Consider the following 23,511-nt stretch of genomic DNA (forward strand, 5'->3'; position numbering starts at 1 on the left):
AAAATATATGTTCTATTGAAAGAAATAACTTACTGAGAGAACAATATGACAATTATGTAAGAATTTCAATTGAAGGGGAGCTTGTAAATGAGTGTCATCTCATCTATACACTTATTAAAGCAGAAAACTTGTGTGAAAATAATTGAGCATATATTTATACTGTATCATGATGTAAATTTACGCATGTCCTTGTTAAATATTGCACTGATTATCTTATTCTGACAAGTCCTAATTTTTTAGTTTATTGTCTCTGCTGAATGAATAAGGGACTTTGTAATATGTGTGGTTTTTTGCTTAATTACTTGTGTCTGTAAAGAATGGAAGAACAGGCAACATTCTATTGTTTAATAATTAAATACTAACAAACAGAAGTAGTGATTCTTAGTTAAAAGGATGTATATTTGGGCAAAACGTTGTTTTTCATTTTTTCCATAAAACTGTTCTAATGGATATCTGCAAAGGTTCACTTCTGACAAGTGTACTTGTAGTGTTGAAGAATTTCTCGTTTCCTCTATTTCACATGTTAATACTGTTTAGGAACTTTTCAAAATGCAAAGTTAATTTGGTGCAGAATTGAGGTCTTTACTTTCCATATTACTTCTACTTCAGAGAATTGTATACAGATTAATATGTTCCCTCTTCTTTAAAAATAGTATAATTGGAAGAAAAAAAATTTAATAAGGCCTGCTCTAGTGTTCACAGGCAGGTAGCAGGAAAATGGCCATTAGATTTGGTGTTGTTTGCCAGACCTTTAGTAATACGCAGGCAACAGAAAATGAAAGAATTATGCTGAAGGACATACCTGTACACAATAGTGGTGTAGCCACAGAAGAGATGAGTGCCTGAATTAAGCACCTTATGGAATAGAAAGAGTCATAAAGAACATTGGTTGAGTATTTTATCCCACAGGAGACCTTATGTAAGCCAATTTGCAATCAGGATGTACTGATTTCACTTTCTGTTAAGGAGTGTCCAGTTAGAACACAAGTCGTTTCGGAGCAGAAATTGAGAAGATTTGCAAGCACCAAGGTCCATGAAGAATTCTAATCTCTTGTTGTTGTACTGCTTTGCTTTACTGTTTTCTTTCAAATATTTTCATTGATGAATGAGAACTGATATTCTGCTTGAAATTGTAATACTGTTATAGGACTGATTTCAATATACATTTGGTAAAAGCTGGTATTTTTCAGTACTTTATAGATTTACCAATAAAAATATCCAGCTTTATAAGTATCATTTTGCATCTTGTCTATAGACATGCAGTAAGTCTTTGGATTTTATTAATCTTGCAATTAAAACAGTGGAAATTAACTTCAAGAATGAGAAGTATGGATTTTCCATCCTTTAAAAGGTGGGAGTAGATTTATTATTGCACTGAAATAAATTGCTTAATGATAAACTAATATCAGTATTTTATTAGATTTCTACAACTCATCTGTAAGACATCCACAGTGGTGCATAACAATTTTAAGCATAAATATCCTTAAGTGATGTCTTTCACACAGTCATAATTGCTTTAGGAAGTTGAGCATATGATTACATAGTTCTTCCACAGATGGGTTATAATAAAATACACAATAACATGTATTGCTTCACTTTATAATATAGCAACAACTTATTGTGTTTTTTCTTTTGCTTGAAGAAAAAACAGAAAGTCAAACTCCTAGATCTTCTGACGGGTTAAGAAGAGAATGGGTGACTGCTGGAAGCAGAAATTTCAAGTGATAGCGCTGGAGCAGCACATGGGACTGTAATGCCTGGGGTGACCAAACGCATCTTGCAGTGTTAAGACCTTTTAACGTTTAAACAAAATCCCAAGTTGTAAAATAAGTGATGTAATGGTTGCAGACTTCTAATGTTGTAGTGAAATGTAATGAAATGCAATTTCAGCTATGTGCTTTTCACTGCTGCAGCTAAAGAGAGGATTTTGATTTCTTCAGTTATGCCTTTGTAGTTCAAATTCTTGGATTTAGAATGCACATATCCATTACTTAATCAGATCAATTCACAATTTTATTAATTCTTAACATCCATATTTTATTCAAGAAATAGAAGGAATTGTCATGAATATGAAAAAGCAATCCTGCATCTTAAAGATCTTTCAAACCTAATTTAAGATCAAAATCCAGACCCATTGATCAGTTTTATATAGATAAAACACAAACTTCAGTAGCATTGTACTGTGATTTTGAAGGTAAAGTTTTTTACACGTACAAAGTAAAGTTCATAGAAATTCTGTGTAAGTTTTGTAGCAGTCTAAAAGGAGATGTCTCCAGATGATATTTAAAAAAAGTTTTATTTCATAAGTTTTGTTGTATAAATACTTGCTTTAATTTTTAGTATTTCAAATTGTATTTTCACTTGAATAATTTATAATGATGAATCTAGTTTTTAATTAGCTGTTATTGCAAGCAATCATGCTTCAGTGATGTCATCTGCATTAATGCTAATGTTTCTATCAAAATATGTCTGTGGAAAAACATTCAATTCTATTTTAAAAAGTTCTATTTACGTTAATACTTGAGAGAGCATATGAAGCTATTGTCAGCTTCTCTATTTCAAAATGGAAGCAACATAAATATATTAATATAAGAAATAACTGCTTTTTTAACTCTGTTGGTGTATGATAAAGATGATCCAATTTGTGAATGCATATGCGTGTGTGGTTACTTTTTATAATGTAACAATATGAATGATGAGTTTATTCAAAATAAAACTAGGACAATGCTGTACATGCATGGTCTTGAAATAAATATTTTTTCTCAGGGCATCTTTTATAACTAAAATAAAAGCATTTACCTATGGAAAATATTTATTTAACATAGTAATAATGCTAGATTTATGCTGTCCTGGGTGAAGTGCAAGACGCTTTATTTAGCAGCGTTTTATTATCTAAATACTTCAGCCTCTTAGTCCACAGTTGGATTTAAGTGTTTTCTCTTTTTCTGGTCATAAACATGGTTTGGATTCTGTGGAAAAACTCAAGTTTCAGTTTGTGCTGCAGCTTGATGTAGGCTCCTGCTAATCAGATTCCTTTAAAAGCTGCCTCAAGTATGGTGATGTTTTTGACATTCGGTGATGCAGATGTGCTGGCTCTTCTCAGGTTTGGCTTCTGTTTCCCTGATGCAAACAGACACTTTCCCAGGGCTTGTTGCCTCAACAGCTGTGATCCTTGGGCACCAGAGACTGCTCAGTGTTCTCAGTTTCTCTTCTGATAACAAACAAATCAGCAGTACTCAGCTGTAGAACAGGGTCTGTAACTGTTTGGCACTCATATACCTTTATTAAACACATCAGAACAGTTAGTGACTTCCTAGATTTGAACCCAAGCTATTTCTCCCCTCTATATGTATAAGTATATATATATAAGTACAATAGATGACAATCTTTGTCTGTCATCTATTTCTTGTTACTGTCATTTGTCTGTCATTTTTTAACAACTTTATTTAATTCTCCACTCAATAACCCCACCACATATTAAAATCCCACTGTGTAGTATTTCAATGCTCTTTTAAGACTTTTTTTTGGACTGTGTGTCTTCCTTATATAGTACTCCTGGTGTCCTGTGGATCCTTCCATCAGCCCTTCCTGTGTTACTTCAGTTGCATGTCACCAGTACTTCCCAGTCTGCAGCATTGTTTTACCTGCAGCTCACAACACCAGCACAGCTCAGCTGTATAGTGATGACTATAGCAGCATTCATTCTGCTAATTGTTCTGAGGCAGGAAGCAGTGATTCTTATTTCTGGGTACATACATCCCGCTGTGTGCAGTTAGATTAGATATGCCTTATTAGTGCAATCAGGTACCAGGGTCTCCTCTGCAATTCCTTTTGTGAGTGGCTCACAGTAATGTCTGAGTTACTGTAAATGGACAACTAATTGTTTCTGAGTTTTTATTTTTAGAGCTGTTTGCCAGCTTTACCCCGTTTTTACCCTGTCATCTGCACCAAACTCTTTTGTACCGATTTGGACAGCTTTTTTTGGGAAATATGTAAGCTTAGGTCATTTAGTTACATAGTTAGGAGTAGCTTTTTTTTTTTGCATTGTTTCAAAGTTATACATAGGACTCAATTAAAATGTACTAAATATTCATGATCTGGCTGTTCTTTCTGTAAATGCTCTGTTGGAGTCACTGCACTACTTGAGTAAGGTGATTTGCAATGGTTTTCAGAAATATTTGATCCTGAAATCCAAAAGGTGTTTTCAAGCTATGTGAACAGTTTTATTCCAGTTTTGTGGAGGTATGTTTTTTCCTACCAAAGTCTGTCTTCATTTAAGTGTAGAGTGCCACATCCTCATTCTCTCTAATATCTAGACGATAATACACACAGAAATTCTGCTTTTAGGAGAGATCCAGATTAGTGTTATGAATACCTGAATAATATTGGGAATTATTTTGTCTTTTGGAGAAAGAATATTTTAAAAGCAGGCACATCATGAAGTAATTTGAAACGTTTTGGAAGAAGTCAGTCTCCTGGACAATGTAGACTTCATGATAGACGATTTCTATAGAAATAAAGATCTCTGTACAGGGGCTGTAAATCCTTTTTAAGAAGCAGGCTTGTTCCTGCTTCTGTTGTTATAAGTGGCAAAAAATGGCTGACACCAATGTAAGGCTCTTACGCTTCAGTACAACAGAAGATAGCACTAAGAAATATCAAGCTGCAGTGCTTGGGAATGATCTTTCTGAATACCTTGGCATATGAATCTTTGATTTTCATTCAGATTTGTCATTAAAATTTTGAATTTTGAAAGTTTAGTTCTGTACGTTTTGTTTGTTTCTCTCTAATTTGCCTGATAGCTTTTGCAAGAAATACTTTTGTCATTTTATATACTCATGCATTGATCTTGTCACATAGACATTGAAATATTACTAGGATGACCTACTTCTAGGTGGAGAGACAAAACAGGTTTTCACGTTTTCATACTTTGCCTTTTATTCTAATGTAAATAATAGTTTAAAGAAAATAAAAATAAAGCCTCTTACATATCACAATAAAAACCATTACTTTTATTCACATTTCTGTTGGATCAACTACCCTGCCAATGAAAAGTAAAGTTTTAAAAGTTTCTTCAAAAATCATAAAAAGAAATGGTCGGTCCACTTTAATGACAGGAGGTGCTGAGAAAGCAATTATTTCAGACCCAGTAGCTGCTGCAGCCTCAGTTCCTTTTTCATCCACTTCAATGACTGCCTTTTGGACAACCTGAAATGCAGTGCAGAGATAAAATAGATGACAGAAATAAATGGAAACATGAAGAATAAATTTCAAAATGCCAGGGATTCAATTGAAATTGGCCTCTCCTGAGGGTTACAACAAGTAGGTCTGCAATCTAGCACTGTGTGTTACTGGTACTACATATGCTGTCTTCTTCAGAAACAGGAGTCAGCGTGGCCATCATGACTGCAATAATTAGGGTTCAGATCGTTACACTTTTCCACAATCCTGAGGCTTTACTTCTAGATCTTGTTCTTGAAGCTGGTGGCGTGAAACAACCGATGCATTTGTACAGTGCTCCTCTTTGATACTGTACAAAATTTTCACAAAAGTGGGAGGCGTGATTTCATTTCTTGCAAATTCTTAATTGCTGGCTGTGAATTGTCATCCACAGTTGATTTTGTGAGAGGTTAGGCAAATGCACCAGTCTTGTATTTCTCCTGTGTATTTCTAATTTTCACAGTTGTTAGCACAGAGTAAATATGGACAGCCCTGAACTATGGTCTTGGATTGGTCTTAGGACTGCAGACAGAGCCCAGCAGGATCCAATTCTTTTCCCTTTTCTTTCTTTCAGCCTGCATGCACCTCTGAGAACTTCTCCTTTATTTGGGTCTGTATTGGTGACCTAGGCAACTTGTGCGTTCCTAACTCCCAGACTCAAGGAATTATTGATGTCCAGGAATTCTAGGAATGATTTATGTCAAGGTAGTTGAAAGGCTTCGCTAGTGTCAAGCTCTCTGCTAACTATCCTTAATTAATGAAGATAGCTAGTATGACTGGCACTTTGTAGGTGATGCATATATTGCTTGTAATGTCAGCAAGTACTCTTCAAGCAAGATCACTTCATGGTAACACAAAGTGAACTGATGAAACACAAAGTGAACTGATGAAAACAACAAGGAATAGTTACAGATCAAAAGGGAAGGAGAAAAGTGCTGCAAATTGCCATTGCAATTCACAAATGTTAAAAAGTTTATTCGAAACTGAACATCACTGCAATTTTATTCATTGGATGTTTATTTTTTCTGTGATCAGTTTTGTCAGAAAGGTGAGTCTTTTTTGTTGTTGCAGTTGTTTTTTAAGACATGGCCAGCACAGTTTTGAAAAACTGTATTTGTTGTTTTAGAGTTTTTGGGACTTAAACTTACCTGTTTACAGTATTGATCTTTATAAATTACAGTGTATGAAGCAGTCTATTTGGTACGGGTTGGAATACAATTGTGTTGTGATGATGCTTTCAGGTTCTGTTTCTCTATGACAAGCTGTATACTTCTATAGAGGGATGCATGCTGTCTAGGATGTGCAGATTCCACATGCGTGTCAGGTGAGGTTCTTTCCTAATTGTGGGTCTGTATGACATAGTACATGGACCCTCTGTTACTACAATCCAAATAGCAAATAATTTTAGTAGGCTTACCTGGGAGACTGTTATGTATTTTTGATCTGTGAGATGACTAAGATCTGCTGTACGTGCAAAGAGATTTTTAATTCCAAGAGCATAAAGCCATTTCTTCATTTTATATTTTTGTTCTAATTTGAACTTTGGAAATGAAATATCCATATTTCTGTTTAAAAAAAGAAAAAAAAAAAACTTCAGATATATAGTAAGTTATTGCTGAAAGATGTGGAATTAAGCTTTACACAACCAGTGAAAACAAGAGGCAAAGGTTAAAGATTCTCAGCTGGAATTTAGGCTGCCAGAATATCTTTTTTACTTTGTTGAATGTCAAAGATGCTAGAAATCATTTTCTTCTCAGTATTTATACACTTTCATGAGCACTTCTAGTGCCCTAATGCTGGGGTGACACTTTCAGTTATTGACCACTGGAGAGGCCTGTCACTTCAGGAGTTACATTTAATAGGAGTAATTTGTTTTTACATTTTCATACTCAAATTTATCCATTACTCTTTTCATTGATAAGTAAAGTTCCATAAATGTACACATTTTTATATATATTTCATAAGTATTAATACAGACATTTATGATGCAAATTGCCTGGCTGTGCAGAATTTCAAAAGAGAAGGTGTATGGCGAAATTTGGCAATGCCCTCAGAGGCGTTTCTAACTGAGATGACCAATAGACTTATCACCTCAGAGTTGAAGCTTTTTCAGAACAGATAATCATTGTTCTGCTTTTTTGTTTTGCTACAGTGGAAATAAAAAACACGAGGGCTGAATGTGTGTCAAAGCAGTACCTGCTCTTCATGTTTGCAAGCCAGGATTCCACAAGCTCCATTGTCAAATGGTCTTCAAGTGAAACATAATCTTCCCCCTTTTCTGGGATGACAATTAGCATGTAGGCTTTGCCTTTGTAGGGTAGTTTTATCACATTGCACCTTAAATTCTCATCATACATTGAATTTACTTTATCTGACTTGAACATCATCGGTACTTGCACACTTCTATATTTGTTTATGTGGAAAGTTTCAATTTCTGTGAATTTTGAATTAAATGGATATAGCCACTTTCCTGGAGAAAGAAAAATGAAATAATTATTCAGACTGGTTCAACAAAATTTTCAGAAGCCTTTTAAAAAATGTAGAATCCTTTCTGCAGCAAGTTAAAGTGGGTGTCATTTGTGTCTGGGACAACTGGATGATAACTGCAGTATACTTAGTGAATGTTCTTAAAAATTTTTACAGCAGGAAAATGCACCAAATAAACTGCTTCAGTTGTAGGGAAAGGAGGGAAATATTATTCTATGATGGTTTAATTGCCAGTCAAATTCAGAACCCATCTGTGTTCAGAACCAGCAAGTTCAGAATGCCATCTGAGCATCTGTCTTTTATTAACATGCCATCTTTTCTGAAAATTTCTACCAGCTGTTCAACATCCTGTTTTTAAGTAATTATACGATCTCTTCAATGGGAATTCAGCAGTGCATTGTCTAAGAAGGTGCTTTGGAATGTGACCTCTTTTAGGCAATTGATTCTGATTTCTGCACTCTCACTCAAACTGTATCACAGCCATTTATCTCTTTTCTCTGGTTTTCTGCAAGGGAAAGTAAACTCAGCATTGGATAAACTGCAATCTTTTGAATCTAAGAGAATAAATAGATTTATGGCTGCAAGGTAATTTAATTTGTTCTCATACATGTTTATTTTAGTGGGGTTTCCACTTTCCTGAGTGCCTTGGACTGAAGCAGGCTTAAGCATGGGTTCTCTGCTCAGCATTCCTCTCTTCTCTTTTGCTGTCTAGCTCTTCAGCATTGCTTTTACCTAACCTGGTACCTCTGGCATTCATACAGCTGTTTGCAGTCAAATGTGGGCCTCTGTCACCATCAGGGAGCCCTTTGTCTCTGGTTTCTCTCAGGGAAAAAGGTTCTTGATTGGAATAGAGAAGCAATTTCTGTTCTCATTAACTTGTGCACTATGGAAAGTCAGACAATTGTTTTTTATGCCCAGTACCTTGTATTTAACAAGCTGTTATGATTAGGATTTCATTTCAGTGGTGAGTAAAAAATTAAAACTTAATCATGAAGGATTGTTCATGGAATTGATACAGGGCCTTTTGTTCTTTATGACTCTTTGTTGTGTGGAAGAAAACGTAGAAGAATAGTGGTTCCCTATCATGAAAAACAATTTCCTGTTAAATAAACTTATTAGAAGATAGTAAATCTATTTAGAAATGTAGGCAGAGCAGGAAATGTTAATTAATTTAAGCTTCCCCTGATGTTGGTAAAGTCAGAGTTCTGTTCATTCTAATAAATAGCAGTTTTCCAGAATGAAAACAATAGTTACCTTTGAAAAAAATGTAGTCCAAAAGTAGCAGTTTAGAATGTCTGTCAACTTCTTCAAAAAGCTCTGATATTTTTCCTTTGGTCCTTTGTTTAATGTTTTGATTTATAACAAACTTCGCTTGTGTGATATTTTGAAAGTTTACACGCAGGAATTCCATATCAAAGTACTGCTTAGATAAGTTGAAGAAATCTTCCCTGACTACAAAGTCCTTTTGGATAAAAGAAAGAATACCTTGCACAAAGAGAAGTTCTTCATTCATTGAGATGTTATCTTTCAGTTGCTTAAACAGTGCTGGTAAATAATGGCGATCTCTATGCTCCAAAGGATGAAGGTTTAGAGCTTTTGCTATTTGTCTGTGTGTTTCCCCTTCAGCTGCCAGCAAATATGTAGCCATGAGGGTTGATACAGAAAGGGGAGAGATAATTATATTGTTATCAAGTTTCATTGCAATTTTTCGGTAGAGATTAAATCCAAAATTTGCTGTCTTTTCAGTGAAATTGTGAAGAGTAAGCTCTTCAAAACTTTCCTCTTGCAAAGGCTCAGAATCATTTTTATGTTGATTCCATTCTTCAGAAATACTGAGGTTTTTATTTTTTCCTGAGAAATTCAGCCTCTTGTCCTTCTTTGGAGATTTAGGTTTGATGTCAGCCTTGCTGATTTCAAAACAGATTTCACATAAAAGAAGTAGATAAATTCCAATTTTCATGTTGGTATCCAATGATGAGCTTTTTTCTTTTTTTTTCTCCTTTTTCTTTCTTCCCCCTAGTAAAAAAGAATGGGGAAAAAAGAGAGCAACTTAGTGATTTTTTAGTTTATTTGATTCACAACACAAAGGTCATGGATGTAGCAAGGTGATATTTATAAATATTCAGTGTATATACTGTAAACCTAATATGTTCCTATCTGAAGGATCAAATTCAGACCAGTGGAAGAGAGAAATTTCTAAATTTAGTAAAAGAATTCAGACAGAATGCTATGATCTGCTATTGGCAGTTCAATTTGGAAGTATTTCACTGATTTTCCCTTGTAATTTCTAATTCCTTTAGAAACTGATGTCATCTGGGAGTACAAGCTCTCCAGGCAACAAATGTCAGAAATGGCATTTTCTCTGAATGGTTCTGACAAAGACTAAGGGTGATCTACTGAGAAGATGAGACCTGTAACTTCCTGTTCTTCATTGCCACTGACAAGTGACTTGTAATCTCCTTTTACGTATGGGTCTTAATCATGGTTGTCATTCTTATGAGATCCATCTATTGATAGTGACCTGAGAGTTACCATTCCATTGCTCATTCATTTGTTACCTCAGGTGTTTTATATCAGTGGCATGCTACATCAACAAGATTCAACTCCTTAGGAAAAAGAAAACCAAAAACAAACAAACAAACAAAACAACAACAACAAAAACCAAACCAAAACAAAAAACATCTGAGAAACATAAAAACCATCTGACCTGATAAAAGCCAATTCAGAAAACATGTCCTTAATAGTTAGATGTTGTTATCACAGAATCACAGAATCACAGAATCGTAGGGGTTGGAAGGGACCTCCAGAGATCATCGAGTCCAACCCCCCTGCCAAAGCAGGTTCCCTATAGCAGGTCGCACAGGTAGGCATCCAGGCAGGTCTTGAACATCTCCAGAGAAGGAGACTCCACCACCTCCCTGGGCAGCCTGTTCCAGTGCTCCGTCACCTCACTGTAAAGAAGTTCTTGCGCACATTTGTGCAGAACTTCCTATGCTGCAGTTTCCGGCCGTTTCCCCTTGTCCTGTCTCCAGTTATAGTGTTATATTAAAACAGACACTTAAATCATGTTACAGCCACTAGGTTTTGTTCCAGAAGTGGTGAATTCGAAGAACCAATCAGAAAAATACTTTTGTAAATTTTAAACATTTTTTAAATTACTTGGAGCATTCTGGAATTCCACACTGCTCACCTTTGCAAACTTTGAAAATCAGACTTCTGCCCTTTAACTTATGCCTTGTTTTTCCAGGAGAAATTTTAGAAGGATATATTTGTAATATTTGTCTAGTAATGTAGAAAACTAAAATCAGGCAAAAAAATATCTTTAAAAGAGAGAAGATATTAAGCCAAACTCATCAGAGTAAATCAGGATTAACTCCACTGACATATAAATTGCACAAAGCTGATCTAAGGTGAGACAGAATCTGAGCATATGGTACTTTTACCCAGTCATTCATCTAACCACGTACAAAAAATGGTCTTGAAATAGGTATCCATTGTTCAGTAGGGAACTAAGCAGTAATAATAGTCAAGATGAGCTGTCTTTCGCATGTATGAAATAAAACAAAGATCCTGATGATACTGCAGCACGAGCAGCTCTTTGTCAAATACATTATTTGAGGGACACTATTATTGAAAGATTATTATCCTAAAAAAATGTGGGTTGAGTACTTTTTTACTTTCTTGTGTTCTTTGGTTCGTTCGTTCGTTCGTTTGTTTGGGCTAAAAATGAGAGTATAGATTTTAGTGGTATCTGTAATCATAACTCTTGCTGGTCAGCTCTTCCTTGATACATCATGGAGAGCTAGACTTCAGATACACTCTTAACAAGAATTAAAAAGCTTCTATCTAGTTCCTTTACAGCATCACTAAATCACTTGTGGCTTTGTATACAAGCAATAGGTTAAGTACTTCTGTAACTTTGGAGTGTATTGATGTGGCCGTGGGGAAGCAGGAACAAATTATGCAAGAAAATTTTTGCCAGTGAATATGACTGGCACTCCACTGCCAAAAGCATCAGAAACATCAAAATTCTGTGAAAGCCCAAATAAATATTGTTAAGACATTCTAGGCTTTTTGTGCAATACACAGGGCAGCACTCAAAGTAATGTGGCTACAGTGTTCAACTTCCTGGTGATAACCTCCCAGTATGTGGCTATATCAGGAAGGCCAACCTCTATCTCACCAAGAGAACAAGGCTGAAGCCTAAACCTCAATGTCATGTAGAGGAAGGTGCCATAGCTGCTAACGTACTGCTGACAGCCCAGTATGTACAGTTATTTCTAGTAGGTCAGCATGAAATTTCGTGTTACTGCTTATAGTCACGAAGCCCTAGAAGGATTATGAAGCTCAGGACTGGAAATACAATGTCATTACGAGGAATAATTGCATTTCATAATTTCAATTCACTTCTCTTCCGATACAGGTTGCTTATTGTTCCATTCAGATCAATCTCCTGATCACTTGACATAGGATTCCCTGTTGTTTTATGCTTCATTGTCCAGCAAATACTGGAGCAGGTTCGTCAGTGCTGCCTCCTGCCTGAAAGTACCGTGTTTCAGTGTCAAATAGCATGAGGGTGAAACAGTTGTTCAATGGTTACAAATTTATAGATGTTGTAATTCCGAGCAAATTTAACAGAGGTTCTCTCATCACCAAACAAAATGTTTGGAGAGATCTGGACATATTTTCCAGAAAAGCTTCAGGCAAACTTTAGTATCAAACATGCAAATATGCTTTTCAAGCATGAAATTCATCATTCATCATTCATCTTTCCATTAAAGTGATATGCAAATTTAGCTCCCATAAAGTGGCATTGAATTACTCTTTATGGAAAAAGTCTTGAATGGAGGTGAATTTTCCCATTGCAGACTGAACAGAGTGTATGAGACCACTAAGCCTGCACAGAATCCACGTGTTACAGTGGCATGATAATAGATAAAAGAGATAGAATCATAGAATTAACAAGGTTGGAAAGACCTCTAAGTTCATCTAGTCCAAATACCAACCCATGAACCCCTCAGTGCAACCTTTACCCTTTTCTTGATCACCTCCAGGGACAGTGACTCTACCACCTCACTGAGCAGCCTGTACCAATATCTTGGCTCTCTTTCTGTGAAGAAATTTTTCCTAAAGTCCAACCCGAGAGGAAAATATTGATTGTAGGGCCCATCATTAAAGCAATTCAACAATCTAGAAAACACATGGCAACTATTAACTATGGCTGTTTAAAGTTCTATAATAGTCATTGTACAATTTGTGATTTAGCATATGGGAAAGCTGGTTTTATTTGATTGCCATTTATTCAGAGTTCAACTGAATTTCACAGTTGCCTGATTCAGGCTGTGGGAGTCAATCCCAGAAAGGTACGTTGATGTGAGTACAGGGACATTTGGGTGCCAAGTCACAGGGTGTTTTTGGCAGCTAGGTAGTATGCTATTTTTCTTGGAGATAATAGGTCACGTTCTGTACTTGATGTGACACAGATGGGCTGTAATGACTTAATGGGGAGGCAGTGAGATCTCTGAATTTTGTGCCTTCTCTTGAGTGCATGGCAGTCAGGGAACACTAAAATATGCAGCTTACTGTGGCTGTGAATATTTTTTCTTTCTTTTTCTTTCCTATTAACTCTTGCTTTATCTTCAGTGAGATGCGGATCATGAATGCTTTCATGCTTGTTTAATTTGTGTTTGAGGTAATCTCCAAAAGTCAAATGAAAACCCAACTCTCAGCTTTATGTAGGAAAGGGTTTACCTTGAGTTCATCTCCTGCCTTGGCAAAAGGTGCACCAGCTGCTTCTTCAGATTTGGGACACTTACTCTCCCTGACCAATCATAATGCAAAGATGTTAAGAGCTCTTAGATTGCCAAGCACTTCTATTCATTGTGTAGTCACATTCTTCTGTGGGAGTTTACATAGGCATAAGGTACTTTTCCTGCCTCAATGCTATGGCAACAAAAAGGACCTCTCTGGACCTGAAAGCATGTGAAGCTTCCTCAGGGAAACAATCCCTCACCAAAAGGGTAACCCTGGATGCTGCAAGATCTGACACAATGACTGGAAAACATATCTTCCGGTAGTATTCCATCACAGAGGGCAGTGAGGCACTGGCACAGGCTGTCCAGTGAAGCTGTGGATGCCACCCATCCCTGGAAGCATTCAGGGCCAGGTTGGATGGGTGCAACCAGCCCATGGTGGGGGGCTGGAAATGGGAAGGCTTTCAGGTCCCTTCCAATCCAACCTATTCTACGATTCTGTGATTTTCTCCTGATTCGTGATTTTCTTCTGTGAACAGTGCAATTTCTGTGCAACACCTGACAGCGCTGGCCTTGACAGATGCCACTGCTGTATCTTGTTCTGAAAGGACTGCTTGATACTTGGCTCAGAAAGGCCACCAAGTCTTCCCAGGGAGATGGGGAAACCAAATAGGGAATGTCATGAGTTGCCATCCAGGTTGCTCTGCTGTCCCAGCACAAATGGATTTCAGACTGAGAAGACGGGCAAACCCAGCCCTTGTGTATAGGCATGCCCACAATCATTCAGCACTAAAGGAAAGAATCCTGCTTCCTCATGCATGTAAATGCCCATGTGTTACACACATCACAGGAGTAAGAACCTCAACATTTCACTAAACAGTCATTGCAGTACTGAGATTGCAATAGTGTACCATAAATGTTGCATCAGCTTTGTCATTCAGTAACAGTTAGAAATACAATATGTCCTCTAGGACTAGGAAAAAACAGTTTGGGTAACAATAATGTGATATTTTTGCACGTTATAAGCTTACATTTTTACATTCCTAAAGTGAATTAGAGTTATTAGTGATATTAGTGAATTATTGCTAGTTTTGAGAGCTTCCTTTACAAACGGAGTAGAAATTTAGTTAATAAAAACATGATAGAGAAAAGTTACTTTTTCAGTTTTTTTTTTTTCTTTTGAAGATGTTATAGTAAGAGAAGGAGTAAGAGAAACATCCAATAGATTATAATGCTGATCAAGATCTACAACCATTTGAATCATCCTATTTAGAGAATATATGAGAAATATTATCTGTATATAACATACTTAATAATATTAACATATGTAATAAAATAATCCTCCTCTTTACAATCCTATTCATTCAGATAAACCTCGACTTACCTATTAGGTAGTTTCTCTGTTACTTAATCAACTATGTTTAAAAACCATGTGAAGGTGACTGTCCCGTATAGAAGATTTTCTACAAATATTTGCTCTTCCAAAGAGTGATCTTCTGGTTTTGCCTGTTATAAATTAACTGCTTGATAAACTCTGAGTGACGTGTTTCCCGTAAATGGCATAAAGAGGGAGGGTTATATTCCGGTAAATACGTTATATCTTTCATGGGAAGCAAGTGAGCAGTAAACTCTCTGCATGCTGTCCGTCAGCAGCCCAATGGGATTTGGCCCCAGATGTCCAATGAGAATTGGACTGCCTGTGAGAATTATTTTATAGACAGGACCTAAGCTACTCAGCAGCAGAAGCAGTATCCAACCCTGTTCAAAATGTGCCATTTCATAAAAGGATACATCAGTATTCACTGGGGCTGAGCCAAACAAAAGAAAGGGAGGGAGCAGAGCATTGAGGGGGTGTTGCAGCTCCCTAGCCTTCCAGTGTGGCCATTTCCTTTAGAGGAGAGGCCAGGGCTTTGCTTCCTTTTTCAAGAGCATACCAGCTATTCAGTAAAGTATTTATGAGTATGCCAAAATTAACTGAGTGGTAAGCACAAAGTGATTTTCCTCTTATAAATGACCAAATGGGGGAATCTAGTATTCATAGAATCAGAGAACTGTAGAATGGCTTGGATTGCAAGGGACTCCAAGGATCATCATGTTCCAACTCCCCTGCCATAGGCAGGGCCACCAACCTCCAGATCTGGCATTAGACCAGATTGCCCAGGGCCCCATCCAACCTGGCCTTGAACACCTCCAGAGATGAAGCATCCACTGCCTCTCTGGGCAGCCTATTTTAGCACCTCACTGCTTTCTCTGTGAAGAACTTCCCCCTGACATCCAATCTAAACCTTCCCACTTTGAACTTAAAACCACTCCCCCTTGTATTATCACTGTGTTCCTGCATAAATTCTCCAGAGCTATGAGATACAAGAGTACAGAGTGCTCTTTGAACTTCCAATCTGATCTTGTCTGCACAGATTTGACAAGTTGCTCTTGGAGCTTGAGCATGTTAATTGGGCAAGGCACAGGTACTCTACTCAGTAACTAACTGCTGTAGTGTAGACATGATCTAAACTCTTCCCTGTTTTGTTCAGTGGCTTAATTCCCAATAAAGTGTAAGCACAGAATTCCTCATGCTCCTAAGTTACTTTTAAAAAACACTCCTAAATGAAATAGAACATTTCATTCTGATTTGGATTGTAGAAAATAAATTTTGGCTGTAAAACTCGACATAACAGAATTTGTTTCCTTTTGTCCATTGAATTGAAACAAATGAACGAAAAACAAACAAACAAGAAACCACCACTGCTTGCAGTGTAAGTGGGAGCTTAGCCAGATAAAAGGATGATATTTTGGAAAGACAATAAAGGAACTGAGCACGCAGGATTCAGTGCAAAAAGGAGTTGTGTGTTGCTGGTAAACATTATTCACACGATAAAGTTCTTTTAAAATAGCTTTATTTTTAAAAACAATTCTACTACTATGTGTGAAGTACAGACAGTGTTTTAGAAAACACATGAATGAGTAATGAGTTAACATCATTCGGCCCATTGCTTTAGCATCAAGATCTCCACTGTGAATGCCACAGTGACTTTACTACTTCAGTTCTCTGATGCACTGATGTTGTTTTCGCCTCTGTAGTCTATATTTATTTGTGGTTAATTCAGTTGTATTTAAGACTCAAATTTCTTCCCTCTGCATGGAAGAAATTTACATCTGACATGGCCAAAAAAGGGCTGTGTTTCCACAGTGTGGTGATAAGTCTTAGCGTGGCAAAAGACAAGACAAGGAAAAACTGATATGCACAAAACCACACTCAGCTTTTGTTCTTAGCAAAATTAGCATAGTTGTCAGCAATGATAATAGCAACCAAGCCTTCCTAGTCCTTATTCCAGGATCCTGGCATTCACAGTCAACACTGAAAGCCTTGCTTGAATTAAGACTGGAGAATAGCAGTACTGATATCTGATATTCAGAAGCTGAAGTCTTGTCTATAGATGATGTGGTTGTGATGAAGAGATCATAAAGTTTTCAAATCTTTTCACTTCAATGTACATAAAAGACATAAATCTTATTTTAAATGGAAGAAAAAGGAGACTGCTATGAGAAGTGTTTGCTCTGCACAGAGCTCTGAGAGAGCTGCATTGTTCACTAGTTACTCATGAAGCCATTGCTAGCTTTTCAAGCTGTGTAACACCTTGCTGAGAGTATCTTCTGCACACAACTGGGAGTAGCATATTCCTCCCACAAAATGCTATTTATATTGTCAGTCATCCTTTGGATTCAACAGAGTTTTTGAGCAGTAAAACAGCACTCAACTTATGGGTAGCAGCCAAACTATACATATTTGAAGAGTGATTTTCTGCAAGAGCATTGCCAGCGTATTGCACTGGCAAAATTATACTTTTCTGCAATTCCACTTTTTCGGGTTTTATGACATGACCATCCCTGAGACCAGAACAAACAATAGCAATACACTGTCACTCAGTTGCATTTCTACCAGGAGTTTTGTCCAGCACAACACTGCCACAGCACTGAGAAAGGGCAGCTGGCATCTGAGATGTCAGCAGTGGGGCTGAAGACCATCTCCTCTAACTGACAAGTTTCTTGGATGCATATACAGCTCTGTATAACCCAGCAATGCTAAGTAGTCTAGGATCTCACAAATGCATTTGGCAAAAACCCCACCTGTCCTGGCTACCTGGATGCTGATTTTGCAGAAAAAGTCTCACCTGCTTGTTCTAAATATGCAGGTGATCTCTTTTACAAGTCCTACAAGTCCCTTTCATCCTTTTGCAATACTTCTTGTGGTGCTGGCAATTCCTCTTCTTCAGTGGCTGCTTTATTATATTACTGTTCTCAGTCTGGTTTAGGAAACCTTTGGTTACAGGGAAAAAATTAGTCATCCTATTTTATGCTTTATTTTGGGCTTAGGTCCCACGTGCTCACTATTGGGTCCTTTCAATTACTAGCTCTTTGATACAGCATCTGTGCCTGCTTAGGCAGTGTCATTTTTCACATGCCATTCTCCATTTCAGCAGTGGTCCATAACTTGACAACAGCTGAACCTCAAATGCCCATATGATGGGTGTAGCAAAAATGCTGTCATGGCTCGAAGCAATAATCGAGCACCTGGTGGGAAGGCAGGGCCAACCCAGAGTAGCTCAGGTGCAGGCAATGCAGCTGACTGACCAGAAGGGGTGGAGTCAGGATCCACACCTTCCCAGACCTCATTTAAGGGTTGGCAGTGGAGGTGAGGGCATCTCTTCCTGAAGGCCTCTGCCTGCCTGAGGCCTTCCAAAGGTAAGTAGATTTTCTTCTTTTGTTTCTGTGTCTATGGTTGTTGTGTTTGCATCTGTACTCATTTGCTGGCTGCAGTGCCTGTTATTGCTGCTGTGCTTAACTATTGCATTATGGTGTCATAATGTGTGATCACAGTCCTAAGAGATCGGGCTCCATAAAGGAAGCTGCTTGTTTAATTAAATGTATACCTATCAGTGTCTTAGTAAGAGATTTTAGATCTGCGTTTCTTACCTTATTCAAGGCTCTTTTAGGCTAGAAGTGAAGTAAAAACATTCACTGTGAAATTCTGTCCTCAACTATTTGCTGGTTTTGTTTCCTGGGGGTAAGCACACAAAACTTTCTTTTGTCTTGATGGAGCTGGTAGAGGTCAGTCAGACGTTTAGCCTAGAGTTGGAGTTTTTTTTAGTTTTCTTAGAAGAACTAAGGTAAGCTTGTTAAACTTGCTAAATGTGATCTGACCATGTTTCTTGATGTAAACAAATGTCAGTGCACCAGGAGCAGTGTAGTAGAAGCACAGCGGTGGTTTTCAAGGATCTGTATTTATTCTGAAGAGTCACAGTAAAATTACTCATAATGCATAAACTAATATGCTCTAACAGTTATGAAACAGTTCTTCATACAGTCTGCTAAATGTAATTTGTCAACTAGATGACTCATCAAGGTGGCTGTTGCTTCCCCCCACTAAATGTGCACTGTAACTGAAATCGGTGGGATGTGAGTACCCTGATGGCTCCATACCTGTGGAGCCTATCTTGACCACTTTCCTACAGACTGTGGTGACTGCTGTAGTAAAAACATCTTCAAAATGTATGTATTCCTGCATCACATTTGGGGTAGGCCGGGTGTGTTTCTGTGCCTAGTATTACCAGATACGTGAAGCAGTAAAGCTGTAAGATTTTGTAACTGAACTATCTCCTTTATATTTTCAACTTCATGTTTAAATGTGGTCTAATTATTCTTGAATACGCAAAATGGTAACTGCTTGTAAATCAGACATTACTGTGAAAAGCTTTATGGGGATTGTGAAAACAAAGTGAGAGAATAGAGTGTGCAGAGAAGTAAAATCATTTTTCTTTATTTGTTAAAACAAACAACCATCAGCAGTAGCATGAATCCTGTTTGTTCTAGGGATTGAGTAAATGTCTCTAAAGGTTATTCCTACCTTAACTTCCTGTCATTCTATAACTCTCAGAGAAGGAATATTTTTATTCTCAGTAGTTTAGTTGACTTGTGTTTTTCACACATAAGAATCAGACCTATGGTAGGGGATGGGAGGTGTTTGCCTAGTCCCCATGGGACCAGCAGATGTCATCAGAACCTTTTTTTCTTTGACAGAAGAACTATAATTTTGTGTACTGGGACGCCTACCCTTTTCTGTGCCTTACCAAATCTATATTATGAAGTGGAACTTAAGCGGACAGGAGACACAAATTTAACTCTCTTTTTAAAGTATTTCCATCCTCTTGGGAAGTAGTCTCAAAGTTTCTCCAGGAGATGTGAAATGCATTTTCTACATTGGATTCCTGAAAGGATCAATGGCAGAAAATTACAAAGGGTGTAACAGGTTTTATGTTTAGGGAAAGGAAAGAGAAGGCATTATTGCATCTGGAAGTCATATGAAATATTGACATTGACTGATATCAATCTTCTGAACTTGGGATATGATGTATTTTCCTGCTATTTCACGCTTACATGCACTGTGAATACACCTCCTTTACAGCTGCAATAATTACATTGAGATCCTGTGACTTGCAGTCTTTGACTGTCTGGCCTGAAGTAACCAGAGATTTCTTCATTACACTGTCCTTTAGCCTCTGTAAAAGACAAGCAAGAGATGCCCTCCTGCACCTGTGAAATGTGCTTAGGCTCACTAACTACCAAATAAGTGTAGTTAATGTTAGCTACACCACTCAGAGTGACAAAGAACGGTTCATTACATGCATTGCTTGCTTATTTGTTTTCCTCTTAAACACAGACATCAAATACTGTAACCTGCTTCAGTTCCGATACTAGTACTCATGGCTCTCAATAGGCTGCATGGAATGGTTATTTAAAGCAACTTTTCTTCCTGGAAATGCACTGGCTGTGCTTCCACAAAATATTTAAGCAAGCATTCATTTTCATTCAAGAAATATTCTCTTTTCAAACTGCTTAGGAACTCTAAAATTCTGAGCTTCAGTGAGATGAGCAAGCATCAAAGCGCTCCACTTCTGTTTCCTGATCCTGGGACCACTCTCCTCCTGAGGTTTTTTTTTTTTAATGATGATATCTGAATTCATCTGAAAACAATAAAAATAAGGCAGGGGAGGAAGAGCAAATACCTAGGATGATGTGAAAATTCCTTCAAATAAGATGTTTTCATATGGCAGTAACATAGTTCTTGGGAGTTTGAGCTTGAAGGATAATAAGTCACAAAACATTACACAAATGTGATATCTATAGTGATCAGCCTCAAAGGCAAGACCAGAGATATTGTACTGTTTGTATCTATCACTCACTCACTTGCATAATACTAGCTTTTGAGAAACGGAATTGGTATATTAAAAGTCTATCAGTTGGGGGGGTAAAAATAGTAACTACATGTTTTTATTTCTATGAGGGGAAATACTTAGGTAATGAAATAGTCAAATGGACAACAATCTCTGTCTATGAGTGTTGTAGGGACTGAAATATGACTCTGTTTCATAAGAATACTGCATTTAATACGTGGGCAGTGTCAGATGTGAGGTGTTGATTATTCATTTCCTTGATTTAAGTGCTAATATCACTTAGCAACCTTACTTATCTTTTGAAATTGAATACTTTATGGATTCACATAGATTTCTTGTGAGAATAACATGTAATTGAAAAATACTTGAGTCGTGTAATCTATGCATGAACATCTTTTGCTGTGTATGTGATGGCATCCAGTTGAAAATCTTCATTCTTCTGAGAGGCTTCTATCAGAGAGAGCACTATAGCACTTGATTACTAATCTGTTCCTGATATTTTCTGGCTAAAGTATCTTCCAGCTTTGGAATGTAACTCAGTGATATTTCAATTTGTTTGCTTTAGAATGTAATCTGAGATTATACTTTTTTCTTTCCTTTTCTCTATCACCCCCCAGAATTATGCTCTGCATCTAGCTTGATTAAATAAATGAAAGTCTACAAAATTCATAAAGCTGAATGACTTTCTATGTGACGGAGATACCTCTTCCAGTCATGAAGGTTGTAGAAGTATATGCTTGTCTTTGCTAGTCAATAGAGGATCTTCGAAGTCCTTCCATGTCAGATGCCGTTTTGTCAGACTGCATGTCTTCTACCATCTGTTGTACAGCAACAAAATGGAATGTACTGTTGTTGGAAAGGTTCAACTTTTGTTGCCACAACACTACCCCTGATATTAAATTAAGAAGGCGTTACTTTAACTTCTCTTGTATGTCTACATCTGGAAGTGAAAGACAGCTGGGAGGAGAACAGTAAGACAAGGTAGCAGGAAGCAAAGACTTCACTGAACTGAGATCATAAATAGTAACCATCCTATCTTAAGTCTAGCTTTTAAAGGTCTGTTCCTTGGCTAGTGATAGGACTTTGCCACACTGCTGCTGTTGGCAACGCAATCTCTTTGAGCACTGACTCATTTGGAGTGGAAGGTTGTGCTCCCGGAGGACATGGGCTACGGGCCAGTGTAAACAATCTTCATCATCAGGGCCACTGTGAACAATCAGCAGTATGTATATCTTGCTTTTCTGTGCTTCAGCCATAGGCAACATTTCCAGCACAATCCAGGGAGATTCCCAGTCTCCTACAGTCATTTGCAGAAAATCTTGACAGAGTTTAAAAGCCAGTGATACCCTGTATTATATATTTCTTTAAAGGAAATGGTGTCTCCAATACTTCAGATCACAGTCAGAATAAGTCACTGAACACATCCACAGTATCCTTCCTACCTTCCAGAAGGTCTCTCGTAATGTCTTCAGATTATTTCTTAACTTTTTTTTTTTTATTCAAAGCACCTACTTTGTTCTCTGTATAATGAATATTTGGAACCCACAGAAGCTCCCTCCATACAGAATTATTACCTTGGTCAACAGCTGATTACGATGCAGAAATTTCATGTTCATTCCGTATACTTTGCATTTCATAGGGGTATCCATTTTTCATTTTGGCATTGTAATGCGCATGGAGATATTTGCATTGACAGGAGGCTTAAATTACCATTCACCTCATTCTTCACTGAGCAGTGGTGTCTTCAAGTTCCAGTTATCGTCACTCTAAAAAATGTCTTGTGGTCAGACTTCTTGTCAGCCAACATTTCTGCTTACTAGAAAAGACATGTAGGGAGAAATGATATTCCAATTATATTTTATTGACTTGGTGACTATATTTAACAAGACTTCACTCTCTGTGACCAACGGGAGAACAAGTGCTGTTGTGACTGCCAGTGCAGTAATAGCATGAAATCAAGAGCTGTATTAAGAGAACAGAGAAATAGAAAACAGTGAGCATCCTTGTTCATGCAACTTTAACCCAAGCTTACATCTACATGACCATACCTATCTTGCAGCTTAGGTGCGTAATATCCATAATAAGCATTGGAAGATCTAAATCTGGACACAGGAAAATTCTGCATTCCCTTTCTGTAGTGAGAATGTAAACACCGAACCTACTTCAATGTTTGTTGTAGGCCAGACTCACTGATACTTCTCCTTGTCTATGTTCTATACAAATCAGATTGTATAGATAAATGAGCTTGCAATGTTTGCTCCAATATGCTCCAGATGATGGCTTAACTCCTTCTTAGACTTGTACATATTTGTGACCACGAGCTCAGACATTCATACCCCTGGAATTATTTACCAGATCAAACTGTTCTTCCCAGGTAATGTATAGCATGATAGGATACAGAAGGTAGGAGTCTGCTAGCAGGCACAGCAGAATCACTATAGAGAACATACAAAATAGAGAACCGACTGTTTTTCATCTGAAGAAAGAAGTCTATAAGACATTGACAGTTCAGTAATAGAGAGGAAACAGGTTTCTTCAGTGTAGACATGTTTCATTATTGCAACAGTAATGTTTAGCTGATATAGAGCTGCTTACATAAAAAAAAAAAACAGAACTATATGGAAATATGCTGTTACTCTAAATCCTTGTAAGGACTTTCATTCATGAATAAATAGAATAAAAATGAATTTAGTTGAACTTTCTCAACTGACGTGCTGTCTTATACCAGAGCAAAAATTTCTGTTCAGATAGCTTCTATTCTGGATCTGTCTTGCCTTAAACTAAGCCTCAATTGTGTGCATGCAGTTGAAATGGGGAAGTGA

At 37.3% G+C, this 23,511-nt stretch overlaps 2 protein-coding genes across 8 annotated transcripts in view; one reads left to right on the forward strand and one right to left on the reverse strand.

The window, feature by feature from the left end:
• Window positions 1-4,694, forward strand: part of PPP4R4 (protein phosphatase 4 regulatory subunit 4) — a 65,154-nt gene extending 60,460 nt beyond the window's left edge. For all 7 annotated transcript variants that reach the window (XM_042814928.1, XM_042814924.1, XM_042814929.1 and 4 more), the window contains one exon: window positions 1,643-4,694. In XM_042814928.1, the coding sequence (XP_042670862.1) occupies window positions 1,643-1,667 (25 nt within the window). In that variant the 3' untranslated portion in view covers window positions 1,668-4,694. The remainder of the gene's footprint in view (window positions 1-1,642) is intronic.
• Window positions 4,695-4,991: 297 nt separating this feature from the next.
• SERPINA10 (serpin family A member 10) lies at window positions 4,992-14,954 on the reverse strand. The gene is made up of 5 exons (XM_042814934.1): window positions 14,845-14,954; window positions 8,962-9,723; window positions 7,417-7,690; window positions 6,638-6,785; window positions 4,992-5,208 (listed from the first exon to the last, which is right to left on the reverse strand). The coding sequence occupies exons 2-5, from the start codon at window positions 9,665-9,667 to the stop codon at window positions 5,017-5,019; spliced, it is 1,320 nt and encodes a 439-aa protein (XP_042670868.1). The 5' UTR covers window positions 9,668-9,723; window positions 14,845-14,954; the 3' UTR covers window positions 4,992-5,016.
• Window positions 14,955-23,511: the final 8,557 nt, after the last annotated feature.

The sequence above is a fragment of the Centrocercus urophasianus genome, unplaced genomic scaffold, assembly GCF_019232065.1.
Source record: "Centrocercus urophasianus isolate 14NV4802_14NV808 unplaced genomic scaffold, USGS_Curo_1.0 seq_14, whole genome shotgun sequence".
Lineage (NCBI taxonomy): Eukaryota > Metazoa > Chordata > Aves > Galliformes > Phasianidae > Centrocercus > Centrocercus urophasianus.

Coding starts and splice junctions, on each gene's coding strand:
- SERPINA10 (XM_042814934.1), bottom strand. CDS start 9,667: ATGAAAATTGGAATTTATCTACTTCTTTTATGTGAAATCTGTTTTGAA. Junction 7,691..8,961: donor GGACTACATTTTTTTCAAAG/GTAACTATTGTT, acceptor TTCTTTCTCCAG/GAAAGTGGCTATATCCATTT. Junction 5,209..6,637: donor AATACATAACAGTCTCCCAG/GTAAGCCTACTA, acceptor ACTGCATTTCAG/GTTGTCCAAAAGGCAGTCAT.